At 45.7% G+C, this 17,490-nt stretch overlaps 1 protein-coding gene across 1 annotated transcript in view; it reads right to left on the bottom strand.

The window, feature by feature from the left end:
• Positions 1-575: 575 nt before the first annotated feature.
• Ipmk (inositol polyphosphate multikinase) overlaps positions 576-17,490 on the bottom strand; it is a 35,145-nt gene continuing 18,230 nt past the window's right edge. Inside the window, exons 2-6 of the mRNA XM_051153208.1 lie at positions 16,588-16,673; positions 14,053-14,149; positions 8,272-8,444; positions 5,349-5,430; positions 576-1,581 (exon numbers count right to left, since the gene is read on the bottom strand). Of these exons, the coding sequence (XP_051009165.1) occupies positions 968-1,581; positions 5,349-5,430; positions 8,272-8,444; positions 14,053-14,149; positions 16,588-16,673 (1,052 nt within the window). The 3' untranslated portion in view covers positions 576-967. The remainder of the gene's footprint in view (positions 1,582-5,348; positions 5,431-8,271; positions 8,445-14,052; positions 14,150-16,587; positions 16,674-17,490) is intronic.

The following is a 17,490-nucleotide window of genomic DNA, read 5'->3' as shown; positions in this document are numbered from 1 at the left end:
ACCAGGCACAGCATTCTGTGGATGCTTAACCAGTCTCAGAAATGTGCTCATGCTGTGGCTTAAAAGTAAATGAGGATACAATTTTTTTAAATTGATTTGTTTTTCTACTGGAAAAGACTCTCAAAAATTATTTAAAGCAGAAATAAAACAAAGTTTCCACCATCCACCTTTCCAAAGCCTCAGACTGATAATAAAAACACCATGCTTTGTGACAGCTTCCACAACACAGTAGACAAAACCTTTTCCAAAATGAAATTCTTTCACACACAAAAAAGTGATTTGTTCTTTATTAATACTTGCTCTTTTTCTGACCCTAGGGAGGAAGATATGTACCCTTAATTCAAAGACTGTTGTTGCTGCGGCTGGTACACGCCGTCTGCATCACTGGACTTTCTCTGAAGCACTGAGCACAGAACCACACCCACTTAAGCACCTTTCACGTACTGCTCTTGGCGTGTGTGTGTGTGTGTGTGTGTGTGTGTGTGTGTGTGTGTGTGTGTGTGTGTGTATTGAACGGCTCTCCAGTGGTAGGGAGCTCAGACACACCTATCCTGATGAAATCAATCTGTACTTTCTAGATCTTAAGGTGGCCTGAATATGATGTCGAAGTTTCAATACGGCTCACCGGCAAGGTTGGGTGGACAGAGATCTCAAGGTGACCTGCTGCAGGAAGCTCCATGAATTCTGAATGACTGAGTAATGGTTTTGCACTTTGCTTACCCCGTCCCACATTCCCTGCTCGACATTCCTGTTTCTTTATTCTTCATAGTTTTCTAATGAACAAATTAGTATTCCTGAGTAAGAATATAAAAAAGTTAACCTTCTACCAAAAGTATAAAGACAAATAAGACGTTGACTCACAATACAAATTTTTTTTTTCTTTTTTACAGAGCATTACAGGTGCACGGCTAATGCCTGCGGCTCTCCACGGTGGTTGACCCTGCTCCCTCACAGACTGCAGCAGGACTCAACTGTCTAAAATACTCCGAAGCACGGCGATTAGATGCTTCAGGCCGTAAACATACCCCTCATCTACTGTGTTGCTCGGGAACACGTGAGCAAAGTCTATCATCCGTACTTCTACCTGCGCGATCTCCGGCCGACCCGAGGGGAGGTGGTACAACACTTTTTCCAGTTGGGAGAGCACATTGCCGTTTAAATGTTCCTGGGACATGCTCTTCCACCCGTTGTCTTGCTCCAGAGTTTCAACCTTCAGGGAAGTCTGACTCTGGTGCTTTTTTGTGTACAGCTTTCTGTGCCTCGAGTACACCTTGGAGAAGCTTTTGCCTACGGAGGTCCCGTTGGCCGGGGAGCTGAACAGATGGAAGTTGTTATTACACTCCAGGACATCAGCGTCCGACAGGTGTCCTTTGGAGAGAAACTTCCCCGCCAAAGTTCTATCATTTGATTTTGTAGTAGCTGGCTGAGATGAACCTTCATAAACAAACAGTAAAGAACTTGCATAAAAGTTGAGCTGCTTCTGATTTTCAAACCACTGGAGAATCTTCTCAACCTTTTGAATACTGGCGGCAATTGCATCTTTTCTTAAACAGAAGCCATTGTGGAAAAACTTGGAGACCCCTGTTAAAGGAATGCATCAGCGTTAGGGTCACACTGTGCAGCTGTTACTTACAGAGTGTGCTCACAGCAGATAAAATTCTTCACTAAAGGCAGTGGTGGTGCACGCCTTTAATCCCAGCACTTGGAGAGGCAGAGGCAGGCGGAACTCTGAGTTTGTCAGCCTGGACTACAAGGCAAGCTCTAGGACAGCAAGGGCTGTTACACAGAGAAACCCTGTCTCAATAATGATGATGATGATAATAATAATACTATACTTTAATATTTAATCATACTTGGGATTGTACAGGTTAGGCAATTTGCTTTTATGTAACTTGTTTGCCTACTACAAGACACAAACTGTTAAGAAATAAAGTCAATCATCATGGAAATGCAAATCAAAATGACCTTTAGACTTCATCCTACACCAGTAGGAAAGGCCAAGATCAATAAAACAGATGACAGCTCCCGCTGGAGAGGATGTGGACTGAGTGGAATTCTCATCCGTTGCTGGTGGCATCCAAACTTGTACAGCCACTGTGAAAAACAATGTGGCGTTTCCTCAGGAAGCTGGGAATAGAGCTCAAGAGCAAGCTATATCACTGGTGGGCATATTCCCAAAGACCGCTTTGTAGTGTTATAGACACACTTGGTCAACCACGGTCATGGTTGCTCTACTCTGAACACCCAGAAACTAGGAACAAGCTAGAGGTCTATCAACTGATGATGAATAAGGGAAATGTGGTACAATGACAAAAATCAAGTATTACTCAGCTGCTCAAAAAAATAAAATTCCCACGGCTGGAGAGATGGCTCAGAGATTAAGTAAACTGACTGCTCCTCCAGAGGTCCTGAATTCAATTCCCAGCAACCACATGGTGGCTCACAACCATTAGATCTATAATGAGATCTGGCGCCCTCTTCTGGCCTGTTTGCTCACGTGCAGGCTGAATACTCTATAATAAATAAATCTTAATAAATAAAATAAAATTCTCAAGTAAAATGAATGGAACTAGAAAAAAAGTCCTCAGTAAGATAACCCAGACCTGAAAGACAAATATTGGTATGTATTCATTTACATGTGGACGTCAGCTGTTCAGTTTTCAGTCAGCAGGTTGCAATCCATATAACCACAGAGTTAGGTGTACAGTAAAGAGCCTAGGTGGGCAGGGTTGGACTTCCTAGGGAGGGAAAATGGAGTAATTGTGGAGGTGGGGCCTGGTGGTTAGAAGGGTCACCAGGGAGCGGCACAAATGGAAAGGATTAGGAGGTGAGACCTTGTTGGAGCAGGTGTGGTCTTGTGGCTAGGCCTGGGACTTAGGGAAAAACCAAACACCATTCTGCTACAGGATCGAAGCAGTAAAATGGCACCCAAGGACATTCTGCTATATTCATATATAAGCTTTCTACTGCAGCAGATGGGAGCAAATACAGAGACCCACAACCCGACAATGTACAGAGAGTGAGCCCTGGAACAGGCGGTCCTAAATGGGTTATCTCCATCAATTCCCTCCCCTCGTGTCTCAGGGAAGTGGAGGAGGAAAGACTGGAAGAGTAAGGACAGAAGACAGTAAACAAGCAAGGCCTCCTACATGCAGCAGGACCAGCACACGGAGGAACTCACAGGAACTGTGGCAGCCGCACAGAGCTGGCTGGTCTGGGTCGGTGCCGGCACCGAGAGGGGAAGTGGACACAAGTCCCCTGCCCTAACACAGAAGCTACCTCCAACTAATAATTGCTCTCAAAAGAAAAATTAGTTTTCTCCAAAGGAGTCTCACTAGCTACACAAACCACACTTAAGCCCAAGCCACGCCTAGCAGTACATGGCCAACACTACACAAACTCAAAGGCATTTTGGGAGGTTCTTTGTGTCATAAAGCTTTGAGCACCTTTCTTCTTTTCTTTCTATTACCAGCCCTTTGTGTATATATTATGGCTTCTGGTCTCGTGTCTTTATGAGATTTCTGTGTATGGGGATGTGGTGCTTCTTTCTTTGTTTTGACCTATTCCTGTTTGTTTTTATTTTATCTTTTCTTTTTTCTTTATTTGTTTTTTTTTTTTTTTTAAGATTTATTTATTTATTATCATGTATACAGTGTTCTGCTTGCATGTGCTCCTGCAAGCCAGAAGAGGGCACCATATCACATTACAGATGGTTGTGAGCCACCATGTGGTTGCTGGGAATTGAACTCAGGACCTTTGAAAGCGCAGGCGGCTCTCTTAACCACTGAGTCATCTCTCCAGCCCTTTTTATTTGTTTTTTGAGTCAGGGTTTCTCTGTGTAGCCTTAGCTCTACTGGAACTTGCTCTGTAGACAAGGATGGCTTCGAACTCACAGAGATGTACCTGACTCTGCCTCCTGAGTGTTGGGATTAAAGGCGGGAGCTACCGCCACCTGATGATGATGATAATGATGACGATGCTTAGATACCTATTTGTATCCTAATGGGAGAGAGAGGGAGGGAGAGAGAGACAGAGAGAGAGGATTTGGATGGGTGGGAAAGAGAAAATGATCAAAGAGGAGTTAGGAAGAAGGGGAAACCATAATCAGAATATACTGGTTTTTTAAAAAAAAATCTATTTTCAATTAAAAAAAGAAAAAGAGAGCCGGGCGTGGTGGCGCACGCCTTTAATCCCAGCACTTGGGAGGCAGAGGCAGGCAGATCGCTGTGAGTTCGAGGCCAGCCTGGTCTACAAAGTGAGTCCAGGACAGCCAAGGCTACACAGAGAAACCCTGTCTCGAAAAACCAAGGGAAAAAAAAAAAAAAAAAAGAAAGAAAGAAAAGAAAAAGAAATCAGATAGGACCAAACTATAGCCGAGGAGAAAAAAATCATTTTTTAAATAGTCAAATTAAGTAGTACCTTGCTTTAATTAAGTATGTGGAAACAGGAGCTAACTATTAGGCTACAAGAAGATGTGTTTTCTATATGTAACACCAGTACCCTCCCACAAACTCTACATTACAAGTCATCTTTTCATAGAGCTAAGAATAACCTAATGTGAAATTGTTTTTAAAAGACAGAATTTCTGTTGTAATGTCTGGCTCACCAGAGTTTTCCAGAAGCACATGTTAATGGGCTTATTAAGCCAATTAACACCTCTTTACTCATCAGTGCCTTTAGAAGATTCAATATCACTTAACTATACAGTGGAGGCCTTAAAAAGACACCACGAAACAGCACCTTAAAGCCTCTTGTGTAATGAACAATTTAGATGTAATTTATACTTAATACGTTTTATTAGTTTATAATTTAATTCCACAAGTGCTGGGATTAAAGGCGCGTGCCACCAGCACGGCTGAGTGTGCATTTAAAGCTCTGATACTGAGCTGGACAAAGGTGTTCAGATGTTTGTGCTTGCAAGACTGCACACTGCTACAATACGGCCCTGTGCTAGCACCCCGAGACCGCAAGTTGAATAGCTGGTATAAGGCAGTCACAGGATTTGGGGAGGTAGGCTAATAGCACACAGGCCATTAGGGGCAACCAGGAACAGAACAAATTTGCACCCCATGTCCTGTGATGTGCCCAAGGGAAAGAAGCTACCGCCACACACTGAAACTGAACTGAAATAAAGGCTTCTTCCTGGGTAGTTTGTCTTAGGGCTTTTATCACAGCTGTAGAAAGCAAGTGGGCCAGCAAGAGTATGCGTGCGACACTAGTGACAGTGTGAAAGGAAGGGGCACTCACAACCTACACTTGGGGATATTAGGGCCCAGGAGAACTAAAGCAAACACCATCAGAGCCATCTTGCCGACTGCAGTGGCAAAGCAGTCATCTTCGGGGCTCACCTTCCTTCAGAGTCTCTTTCGTTAAGCTTCTTCCGTAGTGCTGGTTTCGGGTCTCATAGCTGTCAGAATGAACGTGATACACCTGTCAAAATAAAAGAGCTGTGACCATCCAAGCACTAATGCGGGGTGCCCTTGGCCACGTGGGGGTGACTCACAGCTAGTCACACGATCCCTCACACAGAGGTGAAGGGAGTCACGGCGGCACGTGAGCAGAGGCTGAAAGGACACCAAGCGTGCAGACACCCACTCTGAAGAGCTCCTCAGAGCAAGGACGATTTTCAGTGGGATGGAGCTGTCTGCTTCAACCCACCAAGATTAACACGAATTTGCATGGCCCGAGACAAAAGCATTTCCTAACACCGGAAGTTTAGCATGCCTCGCTCAACACTTGGGGAGTAGAAGCAGAACGTCAGGAGTTCAGTGTCATCCTTGGCTACACAGCAAGTTTAAAGCAATGGATGAAACTCTACAAAAAAAACAAAAAAACAAAAAAAAACCCTAAAGCCGAGAGGCGCTGGGAATGCAACTCAGTGATACTTCCCCCGCAGGCAAACAGCCCTGGGGTCAGTCTTTGACACCAATAAAAGCAGGTGCAGCTGCACACACCTGTAATACCAGTACCTAGTATGAGATAGAGGCAAGAGACTCAGAAGTTCAAGGTGAGGTCACCTACCCAGCCAAGATGCCAACATGAGATGCTGCCTTCAAAAAAAGACAAAAGAAAAGCTTCCATAAAAGTGTTTTTTGCTATAAGGTCTTTTATCATTTTTTCCATCTAAAGTCATTCTAGAGTCAGTCGGGACGCAGAGGCAAAGGCAGGCGGATCTCTGAGTTCAAGGGCAGCCTGAAAATGAGTTGTAGTCAGCCGGGGCTAGGTGCAGAGACCCTGTCTGAGAAAAGGGGTGGGAGGGGAGCCTTACTGCTCTTGCAGAGGACCCAAGTTCAATTCTCGGCACTCAACTCGTGTGGCTCACACTCACTCATAAGTTCAGCCGCAGAATTGGGAGGCCGGGCACCACCTACCCTCCCTGACACACACAGTTGGATTGGTTTACAAATGCAACAGAGGCAAAGATGCCATCCAGATAGCAATTCAGATCACAGTGGTCATAAAATACCTCCAAAATGACTCAGTGCCACAATGTCAGCAACAATACTAAAGACAATTTACAATTAAAATACAATTACAATACAACCACCCATTTCTTAGCCATATAAACTAATACCGAAGTTCACAGAGTGCCCTGCATTATGGTTCATGCCTACAGTCCCAAATATAAGGAAAGCCCCACTAACGGGTTCACTTCAGCTCAGGAGGGTTGTCAACCTAGGCAGCATCAGGAAGGTCCTCTGAATAGAAGATAAAAACACGGAGAAAATCTACATGAAATAAATCATGAATAAAGTGCGTGTTCCCATAAAGATGGTTCTTTTTTCTGCTTTAAGTGAGTCCCAGGAATCAAACCCGTTGTCAGGCTTTCACAGCAAGCTCCCTTACCCACTGAGCCATCCTGCTGGCCCCTTTTTGTCTTTTCTTATATGCTCACATTTATTATAGTTTCCAAAAATTAAAAACTGCTTTATTGATGAAGAAGTCAAATAAACTATCAGATTTACTTCGCTGTCATCACCAGCACATTAGCAATCTCCTGCAAAACGTCCTGTGAACACCCCTGTTTACGATTTAAGAGGGGCCAGGCGTGGTGGCTCACATCTTTAATCTCAGCACTCCAGAGGCAGAGGCAGGTGGATCTCTGAGTTCGAGGCCAGCCTGGTCTACAGAGTGAGTTCAGGACAGCCAAGGGATACACACAGAGAAACCCTGTCTTGAAAGAGCAAAAATAAACAAACAACAAACAAAGACTCAAGAGGAGAAGATCATCTGTCACTTGACCATTCTTGCACACTCACAATCATTGGGCATGCCTAGAGGACACACTGTTGGTTTAGAGGTGCAAGTGTCACGTTAATTCTCAGCTGTGGTGATGTCCTTAAAAGCGGATTCAATAATCCTTCCTTCCTAGCATATGCATTCTGGCATTTGTGTTGTGATGTCAGAGGTGGGGAGCAACCCTGTGATAGCCCAACAAAATGACGGCAAGTCATTTCTGCCTCTGCGGCACCTGCTCTGGCCCCTCAGAGTGTGGTCCCAGGGTATAGACGCTCGAGTTAACCTTCTCCCAGATGACAGAACGTGGACAAAGAGAGACGCAAGCAGCCCAGCCACAGGATGACACCAGCCCCTGACTATGCTGAGGTAAACAGTACGTGTGCATATTAAAGCAAAAATATGAGATTCTTATGTATCAGTTAAAATAAAAAAATTTAAATGGTAATCCATAGAACTATGTACAAAAAAAAGCAACTGTTTTAAATAAAAATATAAAATAATGTGGCTTGTTTTGCTTTTGCTTTTTTTTTTTTTTTTTTCTATTTCTAAAAGAGTTCTTTCCCCTAGCACTTGGGAAGCAGAGGCAGGTGAATCTCTGAGTTCGAGGCCAGAGCAGACGGCCACACTGTGAGACCCTTCTTCAAACCCCAGAAGCTATACAATAGCTCTTTTCTTACAGGGAAGCTACAATGAATATGCTTACTTTTAATATTTATTGTGCACTTAAACTTAAAACTTCTCTAAAACAAAATGACCACGTTACCCATCTTAGGGTCTGGTCATTACGCATTAAACCTAGTAGGTGTTAGGACCGGTGTCAGTGACTACAGACCAGTGAGCAGCAGATAAAATGCCTGTCCTTGCAGCGCACACGGCATCACAGACAACGCCACAGCACACTCACTCTGATCTAGCAGTATGTGATGGCTCTGCAGTCCATGGAGTGGTGTGCAAGGGAACACATGTGGTGGCTTTGCAGTCCATAGAGTGGTGTGTAAGTGAACACGCACACGTCACTGAAACTGCGCTTACCCTCATGCCGAGCACTAGGAAGCCGATCTCCTCCATCAGAGGGTACTTGCTGACCTGCTGCTGGATTTTCTCGGGTGAGGCAAAGGGGTCATAGCTCTTCCGCCCTATCTTCACGTCCATTATGCAGGGCTTATTAAACGTATGAGTCACATCTTCCAGTTTTAGGTATACATCTGTTATTGGAGAAAAACCTTAGTTACCAACAGGCAGTCATATCACTCAAGTAACCTCCAGAGGACAAGAGAGGAGGAAATGCTGGAGGAGAAAAGACTTAAAGTAAATCTATTATCAACACATTTATTAGTGAGCAGAAACATCAGACAAAGCCTTGTGACTTGTAACCACAGATGCCGCTGGAGCGGGTGCATGTGTGGACCACCGTCCTCTGTGCACATGATGCCATCTGGGCTCAGAATGAGATAGATCTCTCAGTATTTTAAGAATTTTGGAAAGTTTGTTCTCCATTTGACATCTGTAAACTGGGAACCAAATCCAAATGACACCACCAAATTCCCTCTTGCTGACCTCAAATGCACTGTTGCTGTCACACACCTCAGTGCCCTTGCACACATCTGCCCACAGAACGTGCTGTCACCACAAAAGCCTTTTTTCACACCTTACCATGAAAGCAAGGACCTGGGTAAGAAGGAAAAAAAAAAAAAGGAAAGAAAAGAAATAGTGCCCCCTCTTCCTAAGGAAAACAATCCTGTCCAAAATCTCAATGAAATCGTGATTCCCATTTTAGTTCTTAAGGCTGAGAGCACGGATGAGTGGGTACAGTGCGCACAAGCACCAGGAGTGAGTTAGCATCCCTAGAGCCCACGTACAGCTGGACAAGTCGAGTGATCTGCAATCTGAGCCTCCCACAGAGAGAGGTGGGAGGCAGAGGTAAGACCGTGCTAATCATGCAGCAGTGGATAGGAGATTCTGCCCCAAACAAGATGGAAGGTGAGAGCCAACACCCAAGGTTGTCCTGATGGCTACATGTGTGCCATGGCTCATACATGCGCACACGTGCACCATGTGTGCATACACACGTAGCAAAATTAGGAAAAGAGGACATTTCCTCTAAACCTGGCAAAAGGTGCCAGAGTAAGAGAAGCCCCATGCACTAATGTCCCTCTCCCCTGTCCCACCCAGACTGGCACAATTTTGAAATTACAACAAAGAGGTTTGTGTTGAACCGAACGAGAACTCAGGCCTTAAGAACTTTCAAGGCCTCCAGACTTAACAGGGATCAATCTTCTGCAGAAGGTAAGGGTAAAAGAGGTAAACGTTATCCCGCGATCAAGCAAGGCAGCCAGGTTAGCACTGTGGTTGATGGGACAGCAGCCTGGAAGCGCAGTACAAGCAACCTAGGTGCCGGGACACAGCAACACCGCGGGCGTAAACAGCAAAGGATGGTGGACAAACCTCAAGCGGGACACAGCCGCGCTTCTGTGTTTGAAAAGGTGGCCAGAGGATGGAGAGTCTCGGAAAGGACAGCTTCACCCTCAACTCAGTGTTGGAGAGTCTCAACCTCAAGGCTTACACCCTGTGTATTGATAAAGAGCCGGGAGATACCCCGCATCCCAGAGACAGCACCATCAACTTAGAGGTGAGACGTTGGAGTTAAAGTGAAGCTCACTTCACTGGGTGTGAGAGTGTACTGTGAGCCGTGAGGCCCAGCACACATCAAAGGAAGGCTATTTTCTACATGTCAAATGCATGGCCCCGTCAATTCAAATACAGAAATCCCTCTTTGTTCTCTCTTATCCTCTCTCATATAGTGAATACCTGCTAGATATGGGTGTCGCTTTCCCCATCCATTCCCACTGCCCTGCACACTGTGGACCCAGGCCACCTTACACTCTAACAGATCGAGACATTTCTTCAAGAAGTAGAGCCCAAACACACGGTTTTACTTGTGTCTAGCTCAACTAGCCAAGTGTGTATTTCTTTTTTTGTTTGTTTGGTTTGGTTTGTTGGTTTTCGAGACAGGGTTTCTCTGTGTAGCCTTGGCTGTCCTGGACTCACTTTGTAGACCAGGCTGGCCTCAAACTCACAGCCACCCGCCTGACTCTGCCTCCTGAGTGCTGGGATTAAAGGCGTGCACCACCACGCCCGGCTAAGTCTGTATTTCTTTAACTTAGCCAGTTCTTGTGCCTGTGCTTGGAACTGCAGCACTGCTAGATCACTAGCTTTCAACATGAAAATGAGTTAAGGTCTTCTGAGGATTGAGTAGGTGATTCCCTTCCATTCCCTGGTCTGTTTTATATATACACACACATTCGTACATAGATATATTCACACACGCATGTACATATACACACATATACATATCACATATATATTAACACACACACACACACACACACACACACACACACCCCAGAACGGTATGCCCCTCCCTTTTTCTTTTCTGGTGCTTTGAGGCAGCACTGTACTAGGCTGCCCTTGAACTCACAGCCCCGCTTCAGCCTTCCCAGTGCCGAGATTACAGGGGTGAAACACCATGCCGCTAAGACTTTCATGTGTATCTTTCCTTCTAAGCTGTAACAACTAAGCATCAAAACCTGCTTTAGGGACGCAGAGTTGTAGCTCTCTCTGAGGATGGGTATGCATGCCCGTCAGCTCAGCAGCTAGGAGGCTGAAGCAGGGGGTCTGTGGATTACAGACCAGCCCAGGGGACACAGTGAGAGCTTATCCTGACACACACAAGAGAAAAGCAACACACGTGTTCTCAGGAGAGAACTGGGGCTGGGATCAAGCAGCTTAACAGAACCTATTGAGAGAGAGAGAGAGAGAGAGAAATAAGAAAGCGGGACACAGCCTGAGCGCCAGACTGTTAGACTAACAGCTGCCGTGTCTGTAACCCTGAGCCCCGCTTCCCTCTGAAGAGTGTTTCTAGCAGACTCCCTCAGTGGTTCCTGTAGAATGAAGCTCAAAGCGGGGCTGGTCTTGAGACTCGGTTATACAAAGATCAAAAGCACACTGTCACTACAGGACAGTCTCCCGAAGCAATTCCAGACCAGTAACAAAAGATGTCTACTCAGCCAGGCCCCCTGGGTCCAGAGTGGAGCAGCCTTTTTTTCAATGTGTCGGTTACAACCACAAATGAACTGTGGACTGAATGGAAGGGGGAAGAGATGCCTGTATACCGGAAGTCCTGATGTGTGGCTGGTCTCCAGTTGATACAGCCTGAGGTGTGTCACAAATGTTACTGTGTGTCATGGTGTAATCCCACAAGACCTCAGAAGTGTTCCTGTCACAATCTGGAACCCAGCTCCCAGCCATAGCCACTGAAACTGGCAAATATCTGACACGAGCTTGCAACAGTGCAGCCGTCTTCCCAACTTGGAACTGGCTTGGAACTGGGATTCAGAGATAACCTGCTTGTGACGTTCTCTGGATCTTCAGCACACGGCAGGACATGTAATTCCCTATGTGAAAAGTGAGTGATCCCTTTGGTGGGCTGGAGGCATGTGCAGAAACATTCCTGGGCTCCATTCTGCTTGCTCATGGCTCAGCTACGCTGCCCCTGACTTTTCTCAGACATCCCTAGCTCCTTATAATAAAATGCCCTTCTGTCTTAATTAAATGTGTTTGTTTGTACAACTTATACTCGCGAAATTTTAAACAAAATGATAGCCTTTAAAGCAATTTTCAGAAGCAGAGAAAAGAGACTTCAAATGCGAGCTGCACCATGTATTAGCCTGTGTTTCCTAGCATTCCCCTGGGCCTCGATGACATATACAGGTTAGAGAGTCCAGCACAGGCGACCATGAAATAGAAGCACCGTGGTCCAAAGTGCTCAGGATGTGTCAGGGCAGTGCCACAAGCTCGGTCATGTGACAAGGCGCTGCTTTGAGGCACATCGGCGACAGCATGAAAGCCTTGCCTTCCAGAGCTGCTGCTCCTGAGGAACAGAAGTTAAATTCAGCACAGCGCCTGGTGCCACCTGGTGCTCACCGAGCACTGCGGTCGGCCTGTGAGAATACAGTAACTGTTAAGCATAAGCATGAGGGGCAGGTATTAAAGCCCATGCAAGGTTGCCGTGCACTCAGGCTGAACTTGACCGTGCAGAACGAACACAAACAGCAGGCAAATCCCTGGAGCAGGCCCTTCCCCTTCCCAGTAAGACGAATGCAACAAAAGAAAAGGGCACAATCACAACCCAGCCAGGCACTTGATAACAGGGACTCCCCACCCTGAAGCTAACCCTAAGCCTTGGCCCACAGTTAAACATTAACAAGAACATCTATTTATTACATATTGATTTTATCTCAAGCTGAAAGGAGCTAAGAGGGCAAAATGCAATCTGATCGCCAGGCTCAAGCAGCCCTTGCCGGAGCTCAGCCGTGGCACAGGATTTTCCACGTCTCCCCATTTCTCACACAGCCATGCTGGCTCAAGCTGCTGCCAACCACACCTGCATCTCCCTGCTTTGCTCCTGCTAAAGAAAGCCTCATGCACTAGTTTCGATCATACACAGGGGAAAAAAAAAATACTGCAACAGATGCAAGAACCACTTTTCTGATGTTGTATTTTTAAAAATCTGCTATATCCACAGCAAAGAGATAATAGCACAAAAACAAACAAACAAACAAAAAAGGCTGGGCATGGTGGCATACACCCTTAAACCCAGCACTCTGGAGGCGGGTGCATCTCTGAGTTCCAGGCTGCCTACTCTGCATAATGAGTTTCAGGACAGCCAGAGCTTTGTAAAGAGACCCGGTCTCAAAGAAAAAGAAATGTGCTGATTATATATACATATAGTGTATACTTATGTGCCGCTCACGGCAAAGGAGGAAGGGGAGACGTTGCAATAGAAAGTGTATCTACAAGCATGTGCTGGACAGACTACAGACAATAAGGACCCATGGACACGGAGGCATATGCCTTTAATCCCAGCATCTAGGCAGCAAGGCAGGCCAACCAGGGCTACATATCAAAACCTAGTTTCCAAAAAAAAAAAAAAAAAAAAAGCGACCCAAGGGCAGTTACAATGGTCAGGAGGGACTTACTCAGAGTGGTATGCTCCCTCAGGGAGGAGTCAAGACGCCCTAGTAGTGGCATCTGACACACTAAGTTAGGGACCAAAGCTCAGACAGTGGTACGATGTGCTTCAGACCCGTATCAGCAAGCCTGCAGCCTTATCAACTGGACACATCACCAGACTCCAAGGCGGACCCCCACCATCTCACTTCTCCATGGCGCTTTGCAGGGTTTCCCAGAAGACTCAAAGGTAAAGACAGTGGGTTGGGACTCGGGCAGAAGACAAGCTATGCAGGGCAGGCACTTTTGTTTAGGTTCTTAATGTTTGAGTCTTTAGATAAGAAATGGTCATTTTGGGGGGCTGGAGAGATGGCTCAGTGGTTAAGAGCACTGCCGGCTCTTCCTAAAGGTCTTGAGTTCAATTCCCAGCAACCACATGGCGGCTCACAACCATCTGTAATGTGATCCGGCCTACAGGTGTGTGTACATGCAGGAAGAACACTCAATACATAACAACAATAGAAAAATATTAAAAAAAAAAAAAAAAAAAAAGAAAAAGAAATGGTCATTTGTAAATAAAGATAGAACTGAGATGTGCTCCCGCAGCTGGAACACTTTCATCAGTTAATATGTAGCATGTCATTCAAGAAAATAGCGATAAAAAGTAAAAGTACCAGTGAGTTTTGTTTAGCGAAAGTAGGAAAAGAAAGCACACTTGTCCCATAGTTTCCAGTCTTAATGCAGACGCTTCATAAAGCTAAACTTGTGAACTAAACTGCAAGAGGTACTTAAAGAGCGCTTTACCGTTTGGCGCGGTGGGAGGGGACCAGACGCCGTAGTACTTGGGCAGGTGTTTCCGCAGCTCCAGGAGAACAGCATCGGCACAGTCAGCAGCGTAAACCTGAACAGAGGTGCAGTGCTGGTCAGCTTCCCACAATGCCTCAGGAAGACCAAGTGCAACAAGGCTGGAAATTCACCTAGCGTGGGTTGCGACAGCCAGGGAGCCCACAGCAATGATAAGCAGCTACTTACAGCCACCGTCCTGGTGATAAGTCCTGCCTGTCAGCATCTTCCAACTGTTTTGCTACTATGTGAGTTGTGCATTAACTGATGCCAAATTCCAAATAAAGCTCCCACGGGTGAATAAATGCCTGCTGGGGGAGGGGCGTGCGCCTCAGCTAACAAACATTTTGAGCCATTTGTACTTGTAATTTTTACATTCATTTGTTCATTCGTTCATTCAGTGTGTGTGTGTGTGTGTGTGTGTGTGTGTGTGTGTGTGTGTGTGTGTGTGTAAAGGACAACCTATCATCAATCTTTTCCTTCTACCATGAGGTCCCAATCAAACTCAGGTTATCAGGTTTACTGGCAAGCTCCCTTACTGACTGAACCATCTTGACAGTCCCCTTAAGGAACCACTTTTAACACGTGACTGGTTTTCTCACTAAATAAATTATTTTACATATTGTTTATTTTTTATATATCTATGAAACAAGTTTTATTTTTTTAAAATTTGAGGGACAGCTTTAATACATGTCTAGATGACATAATTTTATGAGTAAGCACACTACAAGGGTTAAAATGAAACGTCAATAAACTTTTAGGAAACACAGAGGATAGAATTGCATTTACCAGAAACTGAACCTCATTATCTAGGAGGAAAGGGAAAGAAAATAAGTTATTGTTTTGTTTGGTTTTAGCAGAGATCTCCCAGGAAATGCTGACTACTAACCGAGCACATCATGGCTTGGCAACACAGCGTGCTGACACACCACACACGGCCAACAGTCACGCACAGTGGTCTAATTCTAGTCTCCAAGGCCAGGACTTTGATATTTCTCCCGGGAGGGAAGAAGACAAATCTTCACTTCTCGGGAATCAATCATATTTATGGTGTGAGCTGTGAGCCACCACATAGCTGTGTGACCCAACTGCCGTGCCTAGAGTGTGAACACGTCTCGAGAAGGCTGCAAGGAGATCGCCGTGGTTAAAACGAGGGTACGCCACGCTGAGGTGTTCTCAGAAAGCACAGTGGGACATAAACCCACAGAAGAAGATCTGAGGAGACAGCCCGTGGGCAGGAAGGGGGAGAGGCCTTCAGCAGAACCTCCCCTGCAGCCTGCCGGATCAGGGGCTAAGTGTGAAAAACCCACTTAGGCAGCCCCAGCCAGGGAGTGCAGCACCTGCCCTCCCACCCCCTCTCTTAGGGGACTCCCACATGGAAGAGCACTTTCAGCAGGTCAAAGACAACACAGGACAGAATGGTGGGTGAGGACAGAGCGGGAAAGAGCTCCCAGTGGAGTGGAGGTGTCTTCATGCTCTCTCAGGGTGACGAAAAGTAATACAAACTCAAACAAAACCAATCAAAGGGTTGGGCCTGGCGGTGCAAACTGGGGAGACTGAGGAAAACTGCTGTGAGCCTAAGGCTTCCCGGGGCTTCATAGTAAGTTTCCTGGGCTATAGAATAGAACTCCCTTCTCAAACAGCAACTGGAGAAGGCTATATCAGAAGATAGAAGCTGGGTCTCACCAAAATTCATGATTTTGTGTTTGAAAAGACAACCACAGAGTGGCAGGGAACACCTCCCAGTGTCTGTTTGGTCAGGGGCTTAAATATTCACGAGGTACTGCTGTAAGGATGTAGCCATACTTTTTATATGCTCTTCAACTACAAAATGGGGGGAAATCTGAACGAGCACTATCCTGGCAAAGACACACAGGAGTCAGCAAGCTTGTGGAAAGAAAGCAGATCTGTGCCTGGTGGGCAGGGAAGGTGGGGCCACGTGGCTAAGTGTTTTGCAGTTAAGAAATAATTGGTGGTCACAGAACACAGTAAAAAAAAAAAAAAAACCATCCTGAGTCATATGATGAGTTAGGTATTAGGAATGAGCCCTTCTCCCACAGTGCAGCGAAACTCTGAGGTCTCCAGGAGGCAGGGCACGGTGGCACTGGGCACTGAAGAGGCAGAGGCAGGAGCACCATGACACCTAGGGCAGCCTGTGATGGACAGGGAGACCCTGCCTAACAAAGCAAAGCTAGGCTAAAAACAGTAACTTGGCATTTTTGAGAGTGGCAAACTCTGTAAATGTTTTTTTCAAGTTGTGGGTCACGACCAGTTGATTGAAACCAATTCAGTGACTCAGAATAAGACTCCTCAGGCTGTGAAGTGGAACGGGGCATACTCGGCTGCAGCAGAAACACTGGAAGATGAGCCATCTTTCCATGAAGCCTGCTTGTCACACAGGGACCCAGGACATGCTGTCAAACACGAGTCTCACTCTGAGTCACAGCAGAAAACGGAAGAGCACGTACAGCAACAAAGCGTCTTAACACTGCTTACCATGGTATAAAATTCCAGCTCTCTCGGGCCCCGTGGTGGCGGCTGTAGCTGTTTCAGAACTGTACCATCCGGGTGTTGGAGTATGCCTGTGCAAAAGAAATTAGGCATGCTCAATGCTTTGCTCACGGTAACTCTGTTTCACAGGATGCGCCTGCTCCTGAAACCACAGGTCAACCACTTTCATCAATGTAAGGGCTTACTGTTACTTGTTTCCAAAGTTTTAACGTTCAACCAATATTTTCATATTTGCTACAAAGAGAGAGACCAGCCCACATGTAAGCCACTTAGCTTTATCATTTTCAATTCTCCTCCCTTAGGGAGATTCTCTTATGGCCCTTGGATTTTCTAGAAACTTCTTAGTAATAGCAAAAAACAAAACAAAACAAAACAAAAAAAAACATCCAGTAACACAAACCCAGCTCATTTTTATTTATAAACAAGGAAAAATGTGTGTTTACAGTAGCCATATATGAATTTTACACTTGGCAGTGTTTTATAGTTCTCTCATCTTTCCAGCTCGGATGCACTGTACACAGCTGTGCAAGGTCCCAGCCTGGAGCAGTCAGGAATGCCTTTTTATAATCTGCTCAAGCAAGACAAGAGTCTTTTTCCAAGTCACCAAATGCATACCAACACTGGCCCATCCACATAAGTAAAAGCATTCGTAGCAAATTGAAAATCTTAAATATTTATGTATTGGGATTTTATAGAAGCATGGCAATTGCAACAAAGTGTGGTTCAGAAAATTCTGTTTAGGCCAGGCGTGGTGGTGCATGCCTTTAATCCCAGCACTCGGGAGGCAGAGGCAGGCAGATCGCTGTGCATTGGAGGCTAGCCTGGTCTACAAAGGGAGTCCAGGATAGCCAAGGCTACACAGAGAAACCCTGTCTCCCCAAACCAAAA

Source organism: Acomys russatus, chromosome 11 (genome assembly GCF_903995435.1).
Source record: "Acomys russatus chromosome 11, mAcoRus1.1, whole genome shotgun sequence".
Taxonomy (NCBI): Eukaryota; Metazoa; Chordata; class Mammalia; order Rodentia; family Muridae; genus Acomys; species Acomys russatus.
This window is presented reverse-complemented; position numbering and strand designations above follow the sequence as displayed.